Genomic DNA, 23,746 nt, shown 5'->3' with positions numbered 1-23,746 from the left:
TTCAAAAGGAGGTTTAGGAGAGCTGCTGACTCCTCTGCTTTGTAACACAACACCCTTGTCTTGGTTAGATAATTATTGTGTCATTACTTAGAAAAGGCTCAATATTCTATCTTGAACGGGTAATTCAGCACTAGAAGGGAGACTTCTAAAAATAAACAACCCCCCAAAAAATCAAATTGGGAACTAGCTTCCTGTCAGTTTTAACCTGAGAATAATCACTTTTAATGTTAGTTCTAAATGTTTTTAAAAAGCTGCACATCCAGCTCTAATTTATTGCTATTGATTTTTTTCATAGGCTTTTGAGCACTCCTAGGCAACTGTTGTGTTCTGTGTCTGAATGGAAAAGGAAAGCAATATTTAATATTAAGATTAATAAACAGCTTGTGGGCTTGTGAGGCTAGAGATGTAAGTGATCTTCTTGCCATTTCATACATTACCAGTGACAGGCAAAGAAAAGTTTTCAGTTTCTGCAGTTCTGGCTAACTAAAAGATTCAAAATTACCTACGAATTCTGCAATTTGAAATCTACAAATATCTCCAAAAAATTGTGGAAAAGTTGCCCTTAGTTTATTCACATTTTCTACTACTGCTAATTATTTAATTAATATCTGAAATCATACAATACTCAAAAGCTTTTATTTAGTTAGATTTTCGTTTTAAAGTTTCTCTCATGAAATGGACAAGTGACCAGTATACTTTTTAAAATCCTGTAAGTTTAGCAAGTTTCTATATTATTGCTATTATTAATAATAATAATAATTTTTATTTATTTATTTATTTATTTATTTATTTATTTTAAACCTAAGGAGGTTGAAATTCAGTAGAAAAGTTGGAATTTAGAATACTAGGCAACCTAAAAAATTAAAACAGAAATACTTTAAGTTATTTTTTTGGTTTTTTTTTCTTTCAAGTTGGGACTAGGATGAAGGGAATGATGTTTGAGGTAATTTTAACTCTGAAACATAAACTTATATTGTAGCAAGTACTAACTTTTGAAGAAAAGAGAATAAAATGTCATATGGTATCGGCTCACATGGTAGGTAGAGTACATGAACTCTGTAGCAGTATGATGTTTTTGAATTTCTGTCTTTCATTTTAATTACAAAATATCATATTTGCTTTTAAATTAATTATTTAAAAAAACTTCTCTTGTAGGCTGTATTTTATTTCTCGCATTTAGTCTGTTGCATTTTGCCTGCTTATCAAGCTTTGTGTAATGATTAGATTTTTATTTTAAATAAGTAGCAGTAGTTATTTGTAACTGTCAGTCAAAATATTTAATTAATTCCAAACACCACAAAAGTATCACAAATCTTATTTACAAAATATGATCAACTAAGCTTATAAAACATTTACTTGCACAGCTAAAATGGAGCTGAATGCTCAGAATCGAGGGTGCTTTGGAACCAATTGTATTGGAGTAAATTTTTCTTTGAGACTGGAGAATCGGGAGGAACAAAAAAAATGACATAAAACCTTTTTCTGCCTTTAAATGAATGGATCATTGGTATAAATTAAACAAACATGCAGTTTGCTTGGGTTTTAGGTTGCCTTTTTTTTTAAAATAAAGGAAATAATAATTTTATTTCACAAATGCCAAATAGGAGGTGTGATGAGGTAGAATGTTCGTACAAATGAATATGTAAAGAAGCTTTGATGACACAAAAACAAAACTTACGGGGGCTTCAAGCAATCCTTTGAACCAACTCCTCACTCTACTGCAACAATAAGTTTCTCCAATGTGTTTCAGCTTCCAGTCCACATGATTATAAAACTTACTCAGATGATCTGTGCTTGACTTCTATCACAGTGTTTTTATCATAATAATTTGGAACTATTTTAATCATTTATTGAAGTGACCACAGTTAAAGAGCAATGTTTGTTTTCCCTTTCTTCCATGGGTGATCTTTATTCTTCTTTGCAGTCACCTTTTTGCATTTTGAACAAAAGCTATCATTATACTCAAAAGAAAATTACACACTTTGTGCACTGAATATCAGCTTCAGAGAATTGATACATCTTCCTCAAAGTTAATATGAAATTTGGCATTTGAAATTCACTGATTTGTCTCATAGACAAGTAAGGGAAGTGGATTTTGGATTAGTTTTTGCCATATGATTGACGTTTTTCAGATTAACTAATAGGAAATCATAAAAATTGGAGAAGATAATTCAGGTAATTTTCTGTCTTGCTATGTAAATATTGAATTTTTAAATATGCACAAAATCTGTAATTGGAAGTTATTAAGGAGTTATGGCATCCTGTCAGGGGTATGAAGACAAAGCTTGAATTAATGATGCTGTAAAGTCTCAAAATGTCATAAGGCAGCAGAGCCCAGGGTATCCAAAGTGATATCCAGGGTATCTTAGCTAAAATGAGCTGTGGACTCTGAAATGTGGTGGCCAAGGGTGTTCCAGAAGCTCAAAGAGAGATAACATTGAATCAACATTACAAAAGAGAATTGCAATGACCTCTGTAACTGTAGATTGATTCATATTGATAATAACTCAAGATAAAATGAAGTGATAAGTGATTTAAACAGGATTTAGAAAGAGAGTAATTAATGCCAATAAGATTTTTTTTTGCACAGATCACATCTCTGTGCCATGAAAATAGTTTTTAATATTTGATGGAACTCCATGGTTTTTTGTAAAGATGGCAGCACAGAATTTATGTAACATCTTCAATGATACTCTGGAAATCACTCTAAAAACAGTGGTTTAGGACAATTATTAATCCTAATTTCCAGTTTACACAAACTGGCTGATAAATTTTCAGAGTAGTTTCTTGTTAGTGGAGAACCAGCTTGGAATAGAGCTTTTTCTACCAACATTTTCCAAACAGGAGCACTAAATTCATTGCTAGTCAACACTTTCATTATTTATTGGATTGAAACTTGCCACTCACATGAAAACAACTGATCTCAGTATAAGAATTTTCCCTTTTTTTTAAAGAAAAGGATAAAGTAGACAATATAAATGTTGTATTTGGCTTCAGACTCACAACTCTCAATTGTGGCAGAAAGGATGTTATTAAATATATCTGAGTTCTTACATGTGATGTCTTATATAAATACCAACTATGGACAGTGAAACAACCAGGACAATGAAAATCATGTTCTGAAGCTTCCAGGCTGTTTATAATTTGAAAATGTGTGTGTGTGTTTGTGCAAATGCACACTGGATTTTGTATCTATGAATAAAGCTTGTGAGCTTAGGAAAACTATTCCCATCCATACAATTATTTTCATATACAATTATAGCAGTGAGACCAGAGATACAAACTGTGGCAGGTGGAATGCACAGAGAAAGATTTAATATTGAGGAAAAAATGAGCTCATGTTTATGGGATTCAATAGCTTTAGCCCATTAAGATATATTGGGTTGTGAAGTAATTTTTTTTCCACACTGCTGACTAGAATCTGCACCTTTGAAAACTCATGTAGATGCTGTATTATTTAGTATTCCCAGAAATATATATATATATATGTAGCATTCATTAGTCTTCCTTACCAGAGCAAATAGCTTTAGATTGCACTTTACAGGATTTGTCAATTTGTTTTCTCAATTTGTGCAGTGCAAACATTTCTCCCTTACAGACTGTGTATGCATTGTTTCAGAAAGTTCAATTTTATTGCATCAAAATTAACTTCTAGGGATCAGAATTTGGAGGATGAAACCTGATCTATACTATTATAGATATTTAGATTATATTGTGCAGTAATTAGGAGCTATCAGTTGTCTGTATTGTAGAACTCTGCTAATCAGTTCTGAAATAAAATACATTATCAGCCTTTCTTGATTTCCTTGCTTTCTATGAAAAAGCAATGACATAGCCCTGAAAACTTGTTAATAAAACTCCACATTTCCTTATGTTTTCAGTCCAGTAGTACTTAACAGTACATAGAAATTACAATATCTCTGTTCAATGCTATGCTTAGATCTGAGATAATAATCCTAATTTTCAGAGCACAAAGAAACACATCATTTAGATGTATAATGAGTTTTGGATGGTTGCTGGCTACTTTGTGTTTTGTTGAAAATATTTTCAAAGTTCCTTGGACTAGATCAGATTCATGTTAGAATGCATGTTTTAACCAGGTTCTGGTTGAAACCACATTTTATTCAGGTAGTTGAAGTTCTTCCCCCAAACCCTAATATTTCATAGTTCTTGAAACCAAGTTCAAGTGAGCTTCTGTGGAAACTAGAAAGAAAAAGTCATTTGGCCATATGGCTTTCCCTTCTCTAGGGTTTTCTCTTCTCCTTTCTCCACTGCTATTGTTTTGCTGTACAGAGGCAAGGACACTTTCTTGTGGTTTAAGTAGATAAAAGTTGGAAGAATCCAGTCAGGAACAGAATATTACAGTACTATACTGCTATAAAAATAAAATCATTTGGCATCTTTTGGATCATTTAATTTATCTCTCAGTGGAGCCTGGAAACCTGCATTTGTGGTGCTGACACACTTTAATAAATCTGTTTTCTGATTATCTTCCTGAAAAATTCAATTTCTACAGATACTTGATGCCTTAAGTGCAAATACTGTTATTATACCATTTGCTCAATTCCCATTGAAGTCCAGAAGAGGGTTTTTATGTGAAAAATATGATGGTGTTTTATTGACCTTCATGGTCTGTATGCAGTGGTGGGAGTGACTTTCCATTTCAAAGACTGAAAAATAGGTTTTGTGTGTGGCTTGAAGGGGGTGATTTGTTCATGCATAGTTGCTATTAAGAAGTTTCAGTGTCAAACTGCAGGTTTCAGGGCAAGGTAAAGCTTTGTCAGCAGTAAATTTCTCTGGCCTTGTTCCAGGCTGGGGCCATGAGGAAAAATCTGCCATAGTTTACCCATGTGTCAAGAGAGTTCTTCAAAGAATCACTGATTTTTGGTGTTCTGTGCCATAAAAAAAGTTTCTTCATTTGTGTCTATTACAACTGAAATTTGGTCTTTGATTACAGTAATAAAGTCAGAGATTTTGATGGCAAATTTCTCCCCCACTTTAAAAAAGCTGGCTGTTGCACTGTCTATACCATGGTTGTGTGTATATGTCCCCTCTTAGCTGGATAATGTTGTGTTGGGGTCTGCCCTGCCTCTGTGTGCTTTGTAGAGATGTGCAGGATGATTCCTTAGGATTCTTGGCTCCCTTAAAAGAGCTGATATAGTATTGGATATTGGGAATACGTGTGGAGGAGCAGGGAATATGAGGCATGTAATATGCAGGACAAGGATAAATTATTTTCTTTTTTTTTCCTAGTGAAACACATGAGGTTAAGTTGTGTTCATAACCAGCAGATGGAAGATCTCAGCACGATGGAAGCAACCCCTGCATGGGGAAAGGGTGGCAGACAGAGCTGGCCTGTGCAGAGCAGCTTTTCTGGGTCAGCTTGATGATAAAGCTCTTGAGGATGTCTGCTGAGCTGATTTACACAATGGCAATGGTGTTGTTTGGGAAGTGCTGCTAGCAAACATTTCTGGCAGAAATGCCACAGATCTGATTTCTTTGTAGCTCAGAAATTACATGGGAATGCTGATGGTTGGGGGAAATGTAAATTAGAGTAGTCACAAACTGTAGTAAAATAGAGTATTACAAACTCTAGTACAATAGTTACAAACTGTAGTATCCATGTTACACCCAGCTGTGGGCCTAATTTTCAACAGTGATGTGATAGGAGCTCAGATTTTGCTCTGTGTGTGGTGTGGTTTGAGTTTGTTTTGTTTTCAGAAGAAGGCTGGAGTTCTGGGGTAGTTTGAGCCCTTTGGTTCCCTAAATGAGCCACGGCTCCTGCAGGTGTGTGCTGTGAGCACTGAGGGGTAGACCTGGTCATTAAAACCCCATAAATTCACTTTCATGGTTTGCTTTAGCAGGTGAGCCTTGATTCACTTTTACTGGGAAGTGTCATGGAAGCTTTCTCTCCCAACTTTTTCTTTTTGTGTTGTATTGGAGACCAGTGAGCAAAATGATGCTGCTCCAGCCTCCCATGACTGACCTGTTTGGGATACTTATGAGATCCTGAAATATAACTCTTCAAAGAATAAAGTGAGTGTACATATCTGTCCCCTTCAGAGTGATAAGTAACATCTTTCTTCTTTTTTTTATTTTTTTTTTTTCTCCAGTGGGGTATGGAGAAGCAAGACTGTAATCTCACTGGCATGAATTATTTAATATCCATTTGGAGGGTTTGAATGATGAGTCCCAGAAATGAGTAGCACAGCAGAACCTGATCATCACAAAGTTAGACTAAACCAAAATGGGTTCACAGTCTTTCTGACTCTACATATTGCAAAATGAGAATGCCTTCAGGCTGTTAAAATGCTTTACAAACCATGGCTTGGAGTACAAAATATCAACCTTTTGAAAATCAGGCTTTGTTGTCAAATCCTTTTACCTACTTAAGCAGTGTTTTTATATTGGCAACAACTAACAGCACAAAACATTTGGTAAGTCATGCAACTTTTATCAAGTCCCAGATTATTAGTGTTTTATATGAAACCAAATTAATTTGCATTTTATTAAACCTAGGTTTCACAGTGTCTCAGTATACCTGTGACAAATAACTGACCAGTGTTCCTGCTACTGAATAACAGCAAGAAAAAGCTTGAGTATCATTAAGTCCAGGAGATTCTTACTTTTTACATTATCAAAAAAAAAAGATTGATTGCATCCTTCAGTTACAAATGCAATCATTACATGGTCAAAAATAATTTCTATTCAAAATTAGATCAAAATGCATAAGCTATAAAGGAAAAAGCATCTGAAGTTTTGAGTGTTGGGTGTGGAGACTGGTTTCCTCTTGATTCAGTATTTTCTGGGTTGTCCATCATAATGGATTACAATTTTAAGCAGTTTCCTGAAATTTACCATCAATAAATGTAACTCACTGAATAGTGAGGCTGTGGTCATGGAAATTCAGTCTTTAAAATCATTGTACCTGGAGTTTTGGAGAGTTTGCCTTTTCCTGTGCTGATGAAAAAATATATGGAGGTTCTAATGCAGTATTTTCTGGGGTAAGTGGATACTTTGGAGAAACACAGCTACCAAAGGTGTGTCCAACAGTGTCTCAATTTTTTTTTTTTTACACTTTGTAACTCTATATTTTTAAGGTTCTGAGGTGCTTGGAACTGCTGATGGCATTCCCATTGCAGTCTTGCCACTTATATAATTCATACTATGTAATTTGAGCTTTAAATATTTGATTGCTCTGAAATTCTCTTATCAAATGGGAACATACTTGCTTGATTTTTACCTTGCTTAAAAAAGCCATTAAAATTCCTAGCAGTTGGTGCTGAGTGTTGGCAACAGGTACATCTGACTCAATGAGGCATGGGACTTCAATTTGGTTATAGGAAGGATAAATGTAATTCAGAATCATGTAACAAGCATCAGGAATCAGAGAAAGACTGTCAGTAGATAAAGTTAAATGTAGAAAAAGTGCAGGCTAGAAAATTAAATTTACACTATATAATTTTTTATTACCTTGCTTTTGTATTTCCTACCAGCTTCATGTAACTTTTGCATCTAAAATGTGATTTAGTCCTGTGAGGTACCATTTATTATAAAGACTTTACACTGATGGTCATGTTTTTGTAAAAAATAAGACAAATATTTAAAAGTATGCAAATACTGCTTAACAGAAACCAAAGCCTTGAACAAGAATTACAGGATTAAGTTTGTCTCATGTTTTCTAGCTGTAAGCTAAATAAAAAATAACTCCAGTTTGCAAAGTAGTATAACTTACAGCAATATATTTAAATGTTTTGTTCCAAGCACAGATATTTCTCCATGCATTATTTATAACCACTGGTATTGTAAGTTCCCATTTTTTTAGGAAGTCACCATTGAAATGCAAAAATTGCTTCACACAATTTTGAAAGGTACAACTGGAATTTTATTTTTGGCAATTGTATTTTTTATTATTTTTATTAATAGAATAAATTTTATTTTATTTTATTTTTGTGTTTCTTAGGTAAACTGACTTTTCCTTGGTTCAGTAGAAATCTGAATACAATATCAGAACTGGGTCTTGGCTAATCTTGGTTTGACCTGACCTTTTGAAAGTATTGTGTTTGACACATTTTCAGTTTCTTCTTCCCCTCTGGTGATAAAGTCCTCCTCTGGCATGCAGAATACCTGCAGGCTTTTTGAAAGAACAATTATTTTAAAGGTTTATCTAAAAGGCAGGGTTTTTTTCTTGTGAAAATCCAGTTCTACCTCCCTGCACAGCCTAGAAAACAGTTTACTCTTGGAATGTCCAGGTGTGGTGCCTTTGTGCATGGAAATACAGAGCACGGTGGTGGGGGGGAAATTCAGAGTTTCTAATGGGGATCCCTGATTTGTTTAAAAACCACCTGCAGTGTCCACGAGTATCAGAGGGACTCAGATGATGCTGAATTCCGTGTCCCTGATGACTTTCAATAAACACAATTCTTGAGGGAGTTGTTTTTCCCTGGTGACAAGTTCCTCTCAATGGAATATATGTGTGTGCAAGGAACATCTCTCACTTCACTGTGGTAGTCCTAAAGATCCCAAACCAGGGGCAATTTCTGGGATTTCAATTTCTCTTTTATATGACTGGTTTTGCAGGGCTACAGAATTTCACCAGAGTCTTCATGTTGCCCTTAAAGGTCATTGAATAATGTTATGATTTTAGATATTTTCAGTAAGGCTTCATGCATGTTTAAATGAAAATATGTGTAAGTGGGAAGGAAAAATTGCTAAGGAAGTAAGGAACCAACATTTTATTCATTTTTAATTAATCACTTCAATCTTAATATAACATAAATTAAATGCAGCAAGGTTTAGTCACTCTACCTCATAAGATTTCTTGGTGTAGCTTTAATCAGGTAATCAAATGATCACATTGTATAAATAGGCAAATACATCACATCAGTGGTGTGTAACATTCAGGCTATTTAAACCACAACTACTCTCTATAGCATATTAATTATCACCACCATATTTAGATTTTCTTTTCCTACACAGAGAAAGAAAGAATGAATATAATTTAGAATTATTTTTATGCACATACTTGAATCATGTCAGTTTGATAAGGCTCAAAACTGGGGAAATGCTGTGCATTTAATTATTATGTAGTTGTTTTGCTCTATGATATTGAACAAGACAAAAATATTAGATACCTTGCTTGCCTTTAGTTGGTTTGAAAAGTACTTTGAGGTCTATAGGGCAAAATGCCATATTAAATCTCTCTAATAATTTATTAAAGAGCTGATTTGCATGAATAGCAATATGTATAATCATTCAATAAAGACAGAGCAGAACAGGTTATTATAGCCAGACCTGATAGACAGCTGGGAAAAACAGAGAAGTATGCTTGCCATAGAATTGATGCAGTTCCTAGGAACTCCGTGGTTTTTTTAATAGCCTTTGGCAGTCATTCATTAATATTTTTTTAAGAACCATCAAGCCTTCTGCCTCTAATGATCTCTTTGCTAGAGTGTGGCAGGTGTTTACAGATGAGAGAGACAGACCTATGAGTCCTTTGCTGTGCAGCTTCTCTGGCCTTTACTACCTGTTGTTGTTGATTTACATATTTACTGTAATAAATATGTTAATCTCTTGATTTCTGCATTTTTACAAGGTCTGTGATGAATTAAATACATTCTGTAGCTCTTCCTTTAGACAATTTTACTTCCTCTAGATGGTCTCTCATATCTCAAATCCTTAATTGCAGCAGTCTCTGACACAGGTGGTGATTCAGCTCAGAAATAGAGATCAATTATTCATGAAGAATAAGCTTCCTTGTAGTTCTGAAGCTGGGATCACTGACATACTGTAAGAATAACTGTTCATTCTTTACTTGCCCTGTTGAAAGCTCCTTAGATGTTTTAATCCATTTTCAAAAGGTGGCAATGTTTTAAGTGAAGCTGCAATCACGTAAAGAAAAGAAGTAACCAGAACTAACTAATAAGATCTGCAATGAAGTCCCACTTGATTGTACTTCAGATGTGTCAGATGTGTGTTAGGACATTAATTCAAATTAAACGCATTTGATTGGCCATATGGCATTCTTCATTTTCTCAAATTTGTGACATAAACCTGTAAGATGCTGCTAACACCCAAAATGAACTCCAGAGAAATAAAATTATTCAATTATGAATAGCATGTGAATCCTTGCACTGACACCAAGCACTCCTTGATCCCTGGCTCACCAGGGGCTTGGTTGGCCTCCAGTGTGAAGGGAGAGCTTGACTGACAGAGTGAAGTCCAGCCTGAGCAGCTGAGTGCTCTAAATGCAGCCAGTCTGTGGTTTTCTTGTCAGGCTAACCAGCTGAAGAAATACAGTTTGGCTGCTCTGCAAATGGGAGTTAGATGTGTGTTGCTGATAGTTTATTCTAGATACATTTTTAAAGATTTTTTTTTAATTAATTTTATTTGTTTTATTAATTATAGAACATTATTATTCTTTAAGTCCATTAGTCTGGGGAAACATTTCATTTGTTTAATGAATGCAAAACACATTATATGAACTTTGCAGTTGTTACCAAGGAGTTGAAGAATGCTGGTGTTGTAGAGTCTGCATAGCAATAAAAACAGATTGAAAGAGCACAGCATGTAAAGCATTTTCCTATATTGGTGCTGGGTTAAATATTTATTGTTGGGCTTGTGTGTGAGAACAGTGCAAGTGGAATAAAGCAGTTAAACTCCTAAAATGCTGTACTATTGAATTGAACATTGCTGTCATAAAGATATTAATCCTATACCGTCAAGGATGGTGATAAAAACCCCCAAACCACCATATTTTATAGTCCTCTTAACCAAAGCTGTAAACATTTTATGTATAAACTTTCATGCATAAGAAAAACTAAATTTCATGGTTGCTGTAGGAAGACATCTCTTCAGCTCCTGGTAGGCTGGTAGAAGTGGGGGTTGGTGGATATTCAGAATTAACTGTCAAAAGCTGTATTTCACAATTTCACATCATTCAGTGAGTTTTTAAACATTAAAGGAAGAACAGGCTGCTCATTACTTATGAAACTTGACCAGCTGATCTGAAGAACACTGGGTGATCCTTAAATGCCTTATAATTCCTGGAAGGAGCAGCAGATCTTGTGCACAGATATAGTTATGAAATCATAACCATGGCTTTTTGCCTGCGTGTGTGCTGGGTTTGAGTGGGAGAGACTCTAGGAGATGCAGTTGTGGTTATTAAAACACCTTTTCCAATGAATTTGTTGTTTGGGTTTCCCATTTCTGTTAGAACTTTTTGGACAGGCCTTGAACAACTGTGAATGTAAGAATGGCAGGAGCAGAAATGCTTAACAGATAAAAAAAAAGAAGTAATATAACCACCTTTCAAAATTACTTGTGAAATGGAAGCTATTTCTTGAAGGTATTTTAAAATAATTTTCTGTGAGACTCTGCAGCCTTTATTTAAACTGTGTAATATGCAATTGCATTCTTCACAGCACTGAAATGAAACTGTGAAGCAGTAATTATGCTAATTTTGAAATGGGAAAATACCAAGATTTGTCTCTGTCTAACATTTTCCTGATAACCTTGGAGACTTTAATATACAGAATTTGCTGTATTTTTGTGTTAAACTAGGCTATTCTTTTAGAAAGCCTGTAATTTTGTAGGTAGAGGTGAGGAAGTTATGTTATACTATATAAACTGTTAGCTAAATGCAAATAATCTCCAGTACTTCAACTTCCTAATATTCTTGAAAAGAAACCTAAGTAGCTTATTTGTTACAATAGATGTTGAAAGCCTTTATGCCTACTGTTTATTAAGTGTTTAATTACCTGTTAGATTTAATAGCTACACAAATATGTGGCACTCAGTCTGGGCTTGATTTCCAGTTTCCATATTTATTCTGTTGCTAAGATTTCACCATTAAATACTTACATGAAAGAAATACAAAGATTTCACTGATTTAGAATTGTTTTAAAAACCTACACAGAAAATGTGTATTACTTTCACAGAAGATGTGTATTGGGTATCTTTAATGTTTTAATTCTGATTTTCTCTTAAGCCCTACTTTGTGGGAAACTCTTTGCATTGCCAGCATTTCACAGGCTGATCGTAGATTGAATATGATAATCCAATTCAGCTTTTTGTTGTGTCAGAGCATGCTATTAACTGAATAAAAATTGATTCCTTAGGACCCATTAAAGATGGCAAAATCTTCCAAAAGGCACCACCATGATGCCTTTTTAATCTTCTGGCCAGCACGAGACAGTCCATGTCCCTTAATTCTTGTCTTTCCCCTCCTGCCATCTCAGTTAGATAAGAATTTCCTTGTCCTCTGAAAGATTCAGCCGTGTTGCAGCAAAACTTCACTGTCTTCCATGTTGAAGATGCTTCAACCCAAAGAATGATGTTTAAATGAGATATTGCTACAAGTCTTCAAGAGTCTGACTGCAAATAAGTAAGTAGAGCTTTGATTTGTGTTTGTTTTTTTCAGAGCCAGAGATTCAACTGTGTGGAAAAGGCTAGATGTGCAGGATCCAATGTGAGCTCTGTGCAGATACAGGGAGATTCAGATTATTTCATCAACCACCTCGGAGTACCTGCCACACAGTTTTCCTATGAGGACATCAAAGCATCAGAGGTAGCTATGACTAAAAATGGACAAACTGAAATGAGCAGGAAGATAGAATTATGCTTTCTCAGGTTCTATTGTGTTGTAGTGGAAATTTATCTCCTCTAAGTGCATTTTTCTAGGTCTTCAGAGGATTACCATAGAGCTTCAAAGTGTCTGTTTTTGTAAGGATATGGTATTCAAAGAAACAGATACACATTGAAGGATGTTGTGCTAAAAATGTTAATATTGCTGATAGTTTTATAGGCTACATGTTATCTAACCCAACTTTTGAGACTGTTTTCAACATAGAGGAAACAGGTATTGATGTGTTTTTTTTACTGCACAGTAGGATGTGACAATCTTCAAAATGAATTCTATATCTGTTTTCATACTATGAGAAAAATAAAATTCTCTAAGATAAACATTGGGGGTAAGGGTCTGTATGCTTGACTGTACTCTTCCAGACACCACAGCTTTTTTCAGTCCATTATCTTGTGCAAGGTGGGTGGAAGGAAGAGACACTTTATGCTGTTTGGAGTTCAGGTTAGAATTGAACACAAATAAATTGTTAGGAGGGTTTGTCCTTCCTCCACCTCCACTACTGTAGGTTTTTTGCAGCTGGACATCTCAAACTCACCCTCACTTGGTGAGCTGAGATTCAGGAAGCCTGGTATTGAGTATTTCAAAACACAATAGGCATGAGGTGTGTGTTTTCATGCAAATTTAACGATGCACTGACTTCACAGTCTCCTCATTTCTCTTCTTTCTCCTCTTCACTGTGCTCATCTCCTGTGTGCACATCTTTCCAAGCTGAGGAGCAAAGCTGAGGCTGGGTTGAGCTGGAATGTCTCCTGACATTGCTAATATGCTTCTCTTTCACATATGCCAAACAAACCAGGGATGTGCCAAATAGGGAGCGTTGCTGTCGTGTCATTGTGTAGATTAAAATAGATCAAATCAAGAATGTATATCAATAAGGAGACTTCTGCTTCTAGACATCATGGCACCTATCAGGCAAAGTTTTCTATTTCAGATTAAACAAAAGGTAAAAGGCTGTAAGGAAAATCTGAAGGCAGAAGATGTGTGAGTGCAATGTTTATGGAAGGCTTGTGGTCCAGAGGAATTTTTTGTTGTCACTTAGCAGCTATTCCACATAGTTTTCATTCAAGATCTGTGTATATACAATCTACAGACCATGAGAAAGAATCTGCAAAGTTGAGTATATCAAAATAGTAAGTATTTCTCAGCAACATTTACAATATGAACACTGAAGGTTCCCTTGGCTATTGTCTACTTTAATTCAAAGTTATTCTTCGTGTTCAGTTAACCTTGTAAATGTGCGTTTTTGTCTCTCAGAATGACTCATCAATGGAATTAAAATCATAAAAGACAATATTTCTATATTTGCTTAAACCTGACACTCTAAATTTGGTTCTTTGTTAAAAAGTCAGCTTTTGTCCTTCTTGAAAATTCATTTCCTAGAAATAAATATGATAAGTGTAATCTGCAGTCTTGATGTAGACATACTGCACTTCTCAGACTGTAGGAGACCTTGACCCTATGAGGTCTGTTTTATGTGAGAAATAAATCTGCTTGGCATAATGTGTAAATTTCTCTTGGCAAGAGGATGGAATTTTTCCCTAAAAGTGAAGTCACACAGATGATTAAATTTGGATTATTTGCTGTATCTTTGTTATTTATTGTACGAGTTGTTAACAGTCCTCCAGAAGATAAGCTCCTTGTCTCTCCTATGTTCTATCAAACAAGCAATCTGTTTATCCTTTACTGTTTATTGCCATTGTTTGTTGTGGATTCTGTTCATTGGCAGATATTATAAGGCAGGTAAATTACTCTGTGTTGACAGCCATATTAATAAACATTGTAGGAATTTCTGATAGGCAGGCTAGGGGCTGATAAAAATCTGTTGGTTTGCAGGGAAGGATTTTTGCTTGTTTGTTTCCATCCAGCTTTTTAAACTAAACCTAAGCTTTGTAATCTTCATTGCAAAACAAGATTTGGGCAAACAGGTTCAGAAATGGACTGTTTTGATGTGCTTTTGTAGGTTATCATTTTGCCAGGTCATTTTTCCTCTTCTCTCTCTCTCACTGCTGTGACCTACTCAGGAATCGCTCTTCCTTTGGAATATACATCACTTGTTTATTTTACCCACCTGTCAGGTAAAACTGATGCTGTTCCACAGCTGGTAAAAAACTGCTTTAGAGTTAAAAAGCCCAAGACCTGTGCTTGTATTCTTCCTCCAGAGCAGCAGCTCCAGGTCAGCTTTAGAAATGCATTTCTTACCCTGTCGGAGCCATGCCAGACCGCAGAGAGAAGGTTATAAAAACCTTCCATTGACAGGAACCTGAGGAGTAAATACGAGGAAATAAAAGTTGCAAGAGGAAACATTCAGGCCAGAAGAGTAAGTAAAACTGTCTGGCTTGGAATTACATAATACAGTGAACCACAGCCTCGGAGAGGTTAAATCTGCCTGGCAAATGCAGTGGTCGGGTCTGTGAGCCATGAAGTGCCTTCTGAGAATTCAGCCACAGCTGTAAATGTGCACTAGGTGAAATGCAGCTCATTTATTCACCAGCAGAAAATATGCAGCACTTTAGTCTCAAAGTAAGCCTGGAAGAATTCCTCAAGTGGAAAAAAAATCATAATGTTGCCCCAGTTTCCAAGGATTCTCTTGCAGTTGCTGAAGAAAGCCTTCCTCACCTCCTTACCTCTGGTGTGTGCTGGGTTTTCCATCACGTGAGGGTCACATTGTGATTAGTAATGTTAGGAGACAAGCTGATCAGATTTTCCTAATAGTGCTGATTATTTTGCTTTCGGTATGAGTTATGCTATTTGAGATGATGATTAGTCTGCATCCAAGTGACTGTGTAGAGTCTCCAGAGAGAGACCTAAGTGTTGATTTCAAATCAGAGTTTCTCTGCTACTGAAAGCCATGATTAGTCTGTTAGTCCTCATCTCAGCAGAGAATAGAGTTAGAAACATATTCAGTTACCTTTACAGCAACAAGGAAGAGCAACATAAACTAAGAGAGCTATTAAATAAAAGACTTAGCCACTCTGTGCTGCATCAAAGCTGGATATCAGTCAAATTACTTCATTGTATGAGCATTGGTATGTCACAAATAACTACATGGCACAGGTGAGTACATTCTGATTTTTTTCCCCTATGTGTGGACTGTTTCTGTGTTCTTGAAAATATTAGTTTTGTTTATATAACAGTGGATTTTCAACCCCAAAAATGGTGTAACAGGTATAATACATACATGCCCTCCATAATGAGAGAATACATGCATGTAAGAGACGAGAGTATGTTCATCACAACTCTGCTTGGTGTCTTAGATGTAAATTCCTCTCGTCTGGTATTTTAACTTTGTAAACAAAATAATCTTATTTACATGACTGAAGCTCAGCTCGGTTACCTGATTGTAAATTAGGAATAACTCTGAAAACACTGGATATGGTGGTGTATGACCTCAGGGGTTTGCACTTGGTTTCCCTTTGGATTCATGACAGAACTCATTTTTGAATGGATGTACACGGATTGTGTGCCTTGCCCTATCAGAGCTCACCTCGTTGCTCATACTTCCCTCCCTTATTTCCTTAAGATTTGCATTGGTTTTCTTTTTATATGAGCATATCTCTGTAATTTTTTGTGTTTACTTTTCCTCCCTATGTAGCACCTTAAAGTGTAGTTTGCTCTGCTAGACTCAACATTCTGATGGCCTATTTTCTTTCATGAAAGAGGACAAGGAAAAGTAGTTTTTAAAAGACCTGTGTTTGGGTATTACTGGGCTTCTTCCCTGAAGGGAAAATGTCCAACACCCTAGTTACAAGTTAATTTATTTTGATTACTTCCTTCATAGCACAGTTTATAGCATCGCTGCTAAAGTCCTGGAGCACAAGTAATCACAGAGACTGAGAAAAAGAGCCTTGCTGTGGCTGCCTAATGTTTGGGTAGTAGAGAAAATATAAACTGGGTTTTCCATTGTTTCAGTCAGAGATTTGACTTTTTCTCCAGCATTGTAACTCAAACATTATTGAACTATTCAGCATTTTGAGTTCCATCCCTTACAAACTTCAGCTGATACAGGTGTATTTCGAGCTTTTTCCAAGATGGAAATTAATTGACTGTTACCATCCATTTCTGTGTCATTGCAGTCAACAGTTTCATGAGGATTCAATTTTTTTAAAATTCTAGTTGGATGATTTCCTATGTTATTTGCATATTATTCATCCTTCTAGTGCATCCTGTTACAGAAAGATTTCTAAAATCCCCTCTGTGATAATGTGGTAGTTTACATCAACATTAGCATTATTATTTGTTTTGGGAAAAATCCTGCTGCACATGCACATTATTTAAAAAAAACCAACAACTTACTCTTTTTTTTTGTTATTTATTGACGGACACATAATCATCATGAAACATTTCATAGTAGATGTCCACGTTTGGGTATGCAGGACTCACAGAACATTTACTTTTACACCTAGATCATAAAAGTTGTTTTCCGTATCTTCACTCAAACTTAAGTACAGGCAAGAAGTATAAAAATTACCTGTCACATTATTCACAGGCTAGATCAAGGTAGTGTAATACCATGGACCACTAAGCTAATTTAGAAGAAAAATGAAAAGAGGTTTCTTTATAGAAGGCATTTGTATGTAATATATGTAGAAGAGTTTAGAATTTTGACAGTTTGAGATTGTATCCTCTTTAGAGAGAATGCATAATGATTTTTATTTCTGTTGAAATATGCATAACTTTCTGAAGGTAACTTTCAACTTTCATTAGGGTCCTTAAAAGTGATTTTTACCCACACTGTAATACAGGGGGCACTAAATCTTAACTCTTCAGTGAATGAGGCTTGTCACTTGTTACCATCAGCCTCTGCATCCTCTCTCCCATCCTGTCCTGCCCTCTTTTCTTCCTTTTTGTCACTCTTTAGGGAAACTTAACTGCACTTTCTTCATTTCAGTATTTACATGCTTAGACTGACACATCATGCACTTCTCTCAAAAGAACTCAAAAGCTTTCCAAGATTTCTTTGTTACGAGGAAAGAAACAGAGGAACCATCCTTGATGGAGAGAACTTGAGGGTTTAGTTTACAAAAAAATAACTCTGATGTTGCAGGCTTTTGTCTCTTTGATGTGCTGATGTTGGTGTAAGGGAGGGCTCAGGCAGCTTGGAGTGCTCTTCAGTGCATCTCCCTTGTGTCTGTTCTGAAGTGAGAAGGAAGCTGGTGTTTGAACCCCAAACACATTTCATTTTTAAATGCATCTATATGTATGATCTGTGTGGCTTCGTGGAAAGAAACAAGTCTGTGGTGTAGTTTCATCTCCACAAATACAACTTTGTACGTGTGTGTGCACCTTGAAAGCAAACCTGAGTAGTCTGACATGTGGTATTCTTTATTTTTAGCTGGTTTTGTATCAGTCATGTAATTACTGCTCAAACAGTTCCAGTGCTTAAAGTCAATCCACTTGTATTTTCTGAAGTTCTGGAGCTCTATGTTCTTAATGCAGATATCTCATCATCTTGAATCACAGCATTAATCCATTATTGCTCCATATCCAGATGATTTTTGCCTTTACTTCTGGTGTGTCTTCCAGTCCCTTTCCAGCCAGGAAAGTTAGTGCAGCCATGACACAGTCTTGAGATTTTTGACTGCTTGGATTATCTACAGCTGACCAGGCCCTGGTGGTAAATGTTCTGCTGTTTATCTGACATTATTATTATTGTCCTCCTTGATTAGGTGTCAGCCAGTACCAATTAATTTTTCAAAGCCAAGTATATTTATCAAGAAATTCCACTGGAAGCATCACAGCATCATTTTCTTGGAGGGATCAGGGTAGACCATATGCAAATACATGATGTGCTTAATTCAGCCTTAGCTGCTCAACAGAGAACTTCAGGACCTGTGGCATTTGTGTGAATATCCTTGGAAGAGATTTACACTGGTTGTCTGAGTCTGTAATTCCAGGGAGATTCTTACCCCAAACAGAAGCCTTGTTTCTCCTCTTGCATCTAGTCTGGCAGTGTGTTACTGTGATGATCTGTGATTTGGTAGCTTTTCCATCTGAAAGTACAGCTCTGCATGGCTCCCCCTCATTCCCTGTTTTACTTCCCTTTTCTCCCTGGTAGATGTTAAATTTTTTAAGGAAATAACACAGCTGGTAGTTGCCCATGGGGAGTTACTGGAGATGTTTCATGCGTGTATGAAAGAATCAAAGTACCAATGTGCTTGGTATGCCAGAAAGTCTTTGCAAAGAGCAAATGTGCACCAGGATGGTTGCTTGGGAACCCAGGCTTCCCTTTTCTGAGCTGCCTCTGGAGAATTTGATGCTGTTGCACTTGCTGCTGAATGAGTTTATTTACTGTGTACTGGAACTTCAAGGGCAGCAAGGTGTGGCAGAGGGAGTTGGCTGTGTCAGGGTGAAGAGAGATGTTTCATTTGTGTTTCTGGACAAGCAGTGAGCTGCCAGTGTGTAACCAGGAATAGTTCCAGGAGTCCCCAGCAGGTTACCTGGGACTACCTGAGGATCCAAACCACAGCTGCCTTCCTGACTCAGGGATTATGTTGGCTTTATAATAGCTGTGTTTCTCTTTATTCAGACTGATTTTTTCCTGACCAATGTGTTTTTTCTGTCTCTAGCATAAATTAGTGTTTTCTAATTTCTCAGTTCAGTCAGGGGTTAGTTTAGTGCTCACCAATAATTCATTAATTCATTAGTCCATCTGTTCATTTGGACGCTAATTGAGTTGAATTTGGTAGTGAGAGCATGGTGAAATTGTTAAGGTTAATGACTCAGTGTTTTACAAGACAAAATGCATTTGATGTTCAATTGATTGCTTGAGTTGTTTTATTGAATAATATGAATATTTAGCTACTTAATTTCATGGAAGAGAATCTTTGTTATTGCAGTAATGCTAGTGAAACTGATGATGTTCTCATCAGTTTGGATACATTACTCTCCTCCAAAAAAATTTGTCTGGCCTCACAAATCCTAGTGCTTTGATGTTCCAAACATCACACAGTGCATCCAGAAGGGGAAAATTCTTTATGTAAACTTGCCTTATGGTATCAAAATCACACAGCTTCTTTAGCATTCATTCACACTGCATGAGTACATGTTGTTTCTGTGAGCTCTGTCCTTGCAGATTCTCTCAGAGGCTCCTCAGTGTCTTGGAACTGAGTGAGGATTGTTGGAAGGCAATGGAAGAAAGACAGCCTGGGAGTTAACAGGACCAATGGGATATGGGAAAATGTGAAAAATTTGTTTAGACACCAATTAATTGCCTCTGTTTGAAGCATCTAGTTATTGAAAATACATATTATCTAAGGACAGATATCACTGCATTCTCTGTTCTCCCTGTCCTGTTTTACTACTGTCCTGAGTGGCTGCATTCAACTGACCAACTAAAAATATTCTGATAGAACATCTGGAACAAGTATCAAAACATGTTTTGTACCAATAGATATTAGAAGTGTGGCACTCAGTTTTGTCTTTTTACAAGATCACTGGACAATCAAACAGCTGTGGTTTGGGTCAGTGATGCATTCTTGCTGATAAAATTTGCAGTATTTAATATTGCAAATTATCTTATCATGGACATTGAAGAGCTGCTTAATAAGGATTCTGATAAATATTGTCTTTAAGACATTATTCTTAGCAGAAGACAGTTTTTATTCTTACTGCAAGGTAGTGAAGCTCCCACCTACACAACATCTGTCTAGTGGCTAACATTAACTCTCTTCATTCAGTGTAATTAATTTTTTTTTGAGCACTAAAATTTAAAGTGGGAAATTGGAAGCACTGAATCAGGAAATAAAAGCATTGATAATATTTGATTGTGAAAAACATTTGATTGTGAAAGTCACTGGCATTCATGACTTCCAGCAGGACATCATTAGGATGCTATTCCTGGAACTTAATGTTTCTGCATAATTTGAATGCTCACAATTGATCATGAAATGTTACCAAATGTTCTTGCACCATTCAGACAACACATCCAAGAAAAGCTGTTCTCTCTTAGAGATACTGAATCTTACTGAGCCTCCTCTAAATTCTGAAACTTTGGGAAGAGCCTCTGTCAGGTGCCAGGTTTCTGACTTGGGCCACTCCTTCCTAAACTGCTAAATCTGCTTTCAGTTTAAAAAGCACCAAAGGAAAACTGCAGGGGAATAAAGCCATGAAAGTATTCTGACATCCTAAAAGTTGCTTTCTTTGTGCTGCAGTCTGTGAATTTATAGCTTTACAGTGATTATTTCAATTCACTTACTAACATAAGGAAGAAAACATTAAATTAAAAGAGATGAGAGAAATGTGCTTATATTCTTTTCCTTATGACTGTTGGCTGGGTTTTTTTTCTGGCTGCAGTTGAGTTGAATAATAAAATAACTTGTGCAGCAGTGATTCCAATTCTGCCTCTCCTGTATTCTTGTGCAGTCTTGTTTGGCAGGCCTTGCTCATTTTGTCCAGCATTGGGTAGCATTGCAAGGTCACTGCACATCTTTACCAGAATATTGAAACAGAAAATAGATGTGCTTTTGTTTCTTTTCTAAAAGGTCTTCAGTAAACTGAAATGGTGAAAATACAGAAGAAAAGACTCTTGTCAGAAACTCCTTCTGACAAGCCTGTTTTCCAGAGCAGGTGCATTTTCACTTTGAAGACATGTGTTAGGCTGTGGCAATTGCAGAGCTTTGCTTTATAAAAATAATTTTAAAGAACCTATTTTATGTCTTATGCATCAGTGAAATAAACTGTTACATAATTTTATAATCCTTTGTGGATTTGGAGGTGATATTTAATTAGATATCTAGAGCATTTGCTAGAAAGGGTAAAGCCAGCCTGCTAGTGAGATGGAGAGGCAGAAAATCTCTTCTCCAGTATATTTTCAGCCCTTTATTAGTGAAAAATCCTATATGCCTGTTATTATTTCATCAATTCCATTTGAACCACATTTGGGCTTCAATCTGTTCTATTCTACATAATCTACTTTTTCAGTAAATCTGTTTCAGTCTGCAGTACCCTCCCAAAGTAGAAATAATCCAGATAGATGATGATAAGCCATATTTTAGTCTATGAGATACGTTTTCCATTATTCTCTTTTTGATCCTTCTTACAGTCAAACATCTTGTTCAATCACCCTGCCAGGCAGTAAAAAAAGGGGGAAGAGATGCCTTTTAGCCTAGGTGAGAAGAAACAGCTCTGTCACAAAGAAATGCAGTTGTATATTTTCTGCCAGGACACTGTATGCCAATTGCTTGACTAAGGGAAAATGGAAGAAGGAATTAGTGAAAGCCTGCAGTGCAGATTTCAGAGGTGTTTTTGTTCTTCTCGCTGCTCTCTCTTTATCTTTCCTCCTGGCAGGGCTGTCTCCATCACACTATGGCAATTTTTTGGCACTGGTGTTGAATGTTGATACAGATGCAGACAAGTCCTGATGCAGTTGTGAAGCCTCTGGGATTCTGGGTGATAATTTTGGGCACTGCACAACTTCAGAGTGTGCCTTGTGTGACTTCAGCTCCCAGCTGAACCTGTGCCCAGGCTGGTTCTGAAGATGTGCAGTGTCTGCCTTGTGTTTCAGTTGCCAGACACTGCACATTTGTGTGTATCCCTCAGTTCTCTGCAATCCTGCTTTTTGTGCTGTTCTACTACAAAAAGACAGAAAGACTGAAGCAGGTTAATGCTCATGGAACACACACAGCATATATTTATATTGGACAGGTAACAGAGCATAGTGTCAGTCTTGATGCAGCCAAAGCAAGCCCTAAATTCCTATCTTCCAGACATATTTCTTTGGTCTGTGTGAAGAAAATAAACATTTTTCTCTTGGTTTGCATCCTTCTTTTGTGTATTTGCCTTGCAGGCTTTAGCAGTGTAAGATTAGCACATTTATAACTGTTACCTACCTGTACAAATTTCAGAAAGATTTCTGCTCTCACTTGCTTCCTCTCTTGTTTTTACCTTGCCTGGTGCCTTCTTTTGTCTCCTGTGCAACATAAAATTGGTGCCATGACTATTGTGAAATGCTGAAGGGCAATGCTGGCCTGAATAGGGACAGTTCTGACAAATGTTAACCAGGGAGGAGTCAAACTGGAAAAAGAACTTTAGACTAAAGATTGTTTTTCCAGATTGAGAATCTTTATTGCTGAGTGGAGAAATATCCACTGCCTGTTACTTTCAAAACAAACAAACAACTAAAAAACCTCCCCTTACCTCCCCCTCTTCCCCCCACCCCAGAAAAATTATTTCTGGAGATATTTGGGTATTATTCACCAAGTTAAGAATAGAAGGAGGTCTTCTTGTACAAGCAGGGGAACATTCAGCAGGTAAGAAAAACCAGTTCGGGTGTGGAATGAGAGCATATTAAGGAATTATTACCTACATAATTTGAGTACATACATTCACAATTTCTCTAACTGGTAATTTTACTGTTTCACTTATTACCATTTCAAGTAATAGTCAAGAAAACAGAATCTCTTGTGGGTTCAGCATTGTCCTGGTCTAGTAAAAAAAAATCACATGTATTTACAGAAATAATTCCAGTTTTAAGACAATGTGTGAAAAAATTTGATTTTTTTTTAAAACTTTCTTATTTAATAACAGCAAAATAGGTCTCTAAAGCATGTTTTGGTATTTACTGTTTTCCATTAAATCACCAGAAGTGCTGTGGGATTTTATTCATGATTTAAAATGCATTGGTTGAAAGTTGGCATATAAATTGAAGGTATAAGACAGTACACAAGGGATGGCAAATTTAGTACCTTTAGATGGTGAAACATTTTGTTCACTTAATTAGTTAAGGAAGGATAAGTTAAGTTAGAAAAATGAGTGTAGAAAATCAGAAGTGAAATTTAGTGCAAGTGTCCATCATAAATAAGCAAGAGTATGCCAGATTTGGGGTTTTAAGAGATTTTAGCTTGCATTTTCGATCTCCATTTAATTGATTCATAAATCAATTAATTACTGTCACAAGACCTGAGGGCAGCAGGAAATTGGGTTCAAATTAAAAAGAAAAGGAGGCAATTTGTTTTAAGATTGAAAGTTGAATGTTCAATCGAAGTTTAATCAGAAGTGACCCATTATTTGAAAAGTAGAACATCAATGTCGTTCTAATTTCACAGAATGCTTCATTAAATGAGTATTGAAAAGACCAGGTTAACTGATCATTCCAAAAGGAACAGA

General features: G+C 36.2%; 1 protein-coding gene across 20 annotated transcripts in view; it reads left to right on the top strand.

Annotated features, from left to right (window-relative positions):
• NAALADL2 (N-acetylated alpha-linked acidic dipeptidase like 2) overlaps positions 1–23,746 on the top strand; it is a 412,826-nt gene that overhangs the window by 331,013 nt on the left and 58,067 nt on the right. For 19 of the 20 annotated variants that reach the window (XM_085587326.1, XM_077785540.2, XM_085587337.1 and 16 more), the window contains one exon: positions 12,422–12,568. The exons of the other annotated variant lie outside the window; for it this stretch is intronic. In XM_085587326.1, the coding sequence (XP_085443452.1) occupies positions 12,422–12,568 (147 nt within the window). The remainder of the gene's footprint in view (positions 1–12,421; positions 12,569–23,746) is intronic. 20 annotated transcript variants of the gene reach the window in all.

Source organism: Lonchura striata, chromosome 9, assembly GCF_050655825.1.
Source record: "Lonchura striata isolate lonStrDom1 chromosome 9, ASM5065582v1, whole genome shotgun sequence".
Lineage (NCBI taxonomy): Eukaryota > Metazoa > Chordata > Aves > Passeriformes > Estrildidae > Lonchura > Lonchura striata.
This window is presented reverse-complemented; position numbering and strand designations above follow the sequence as displayed.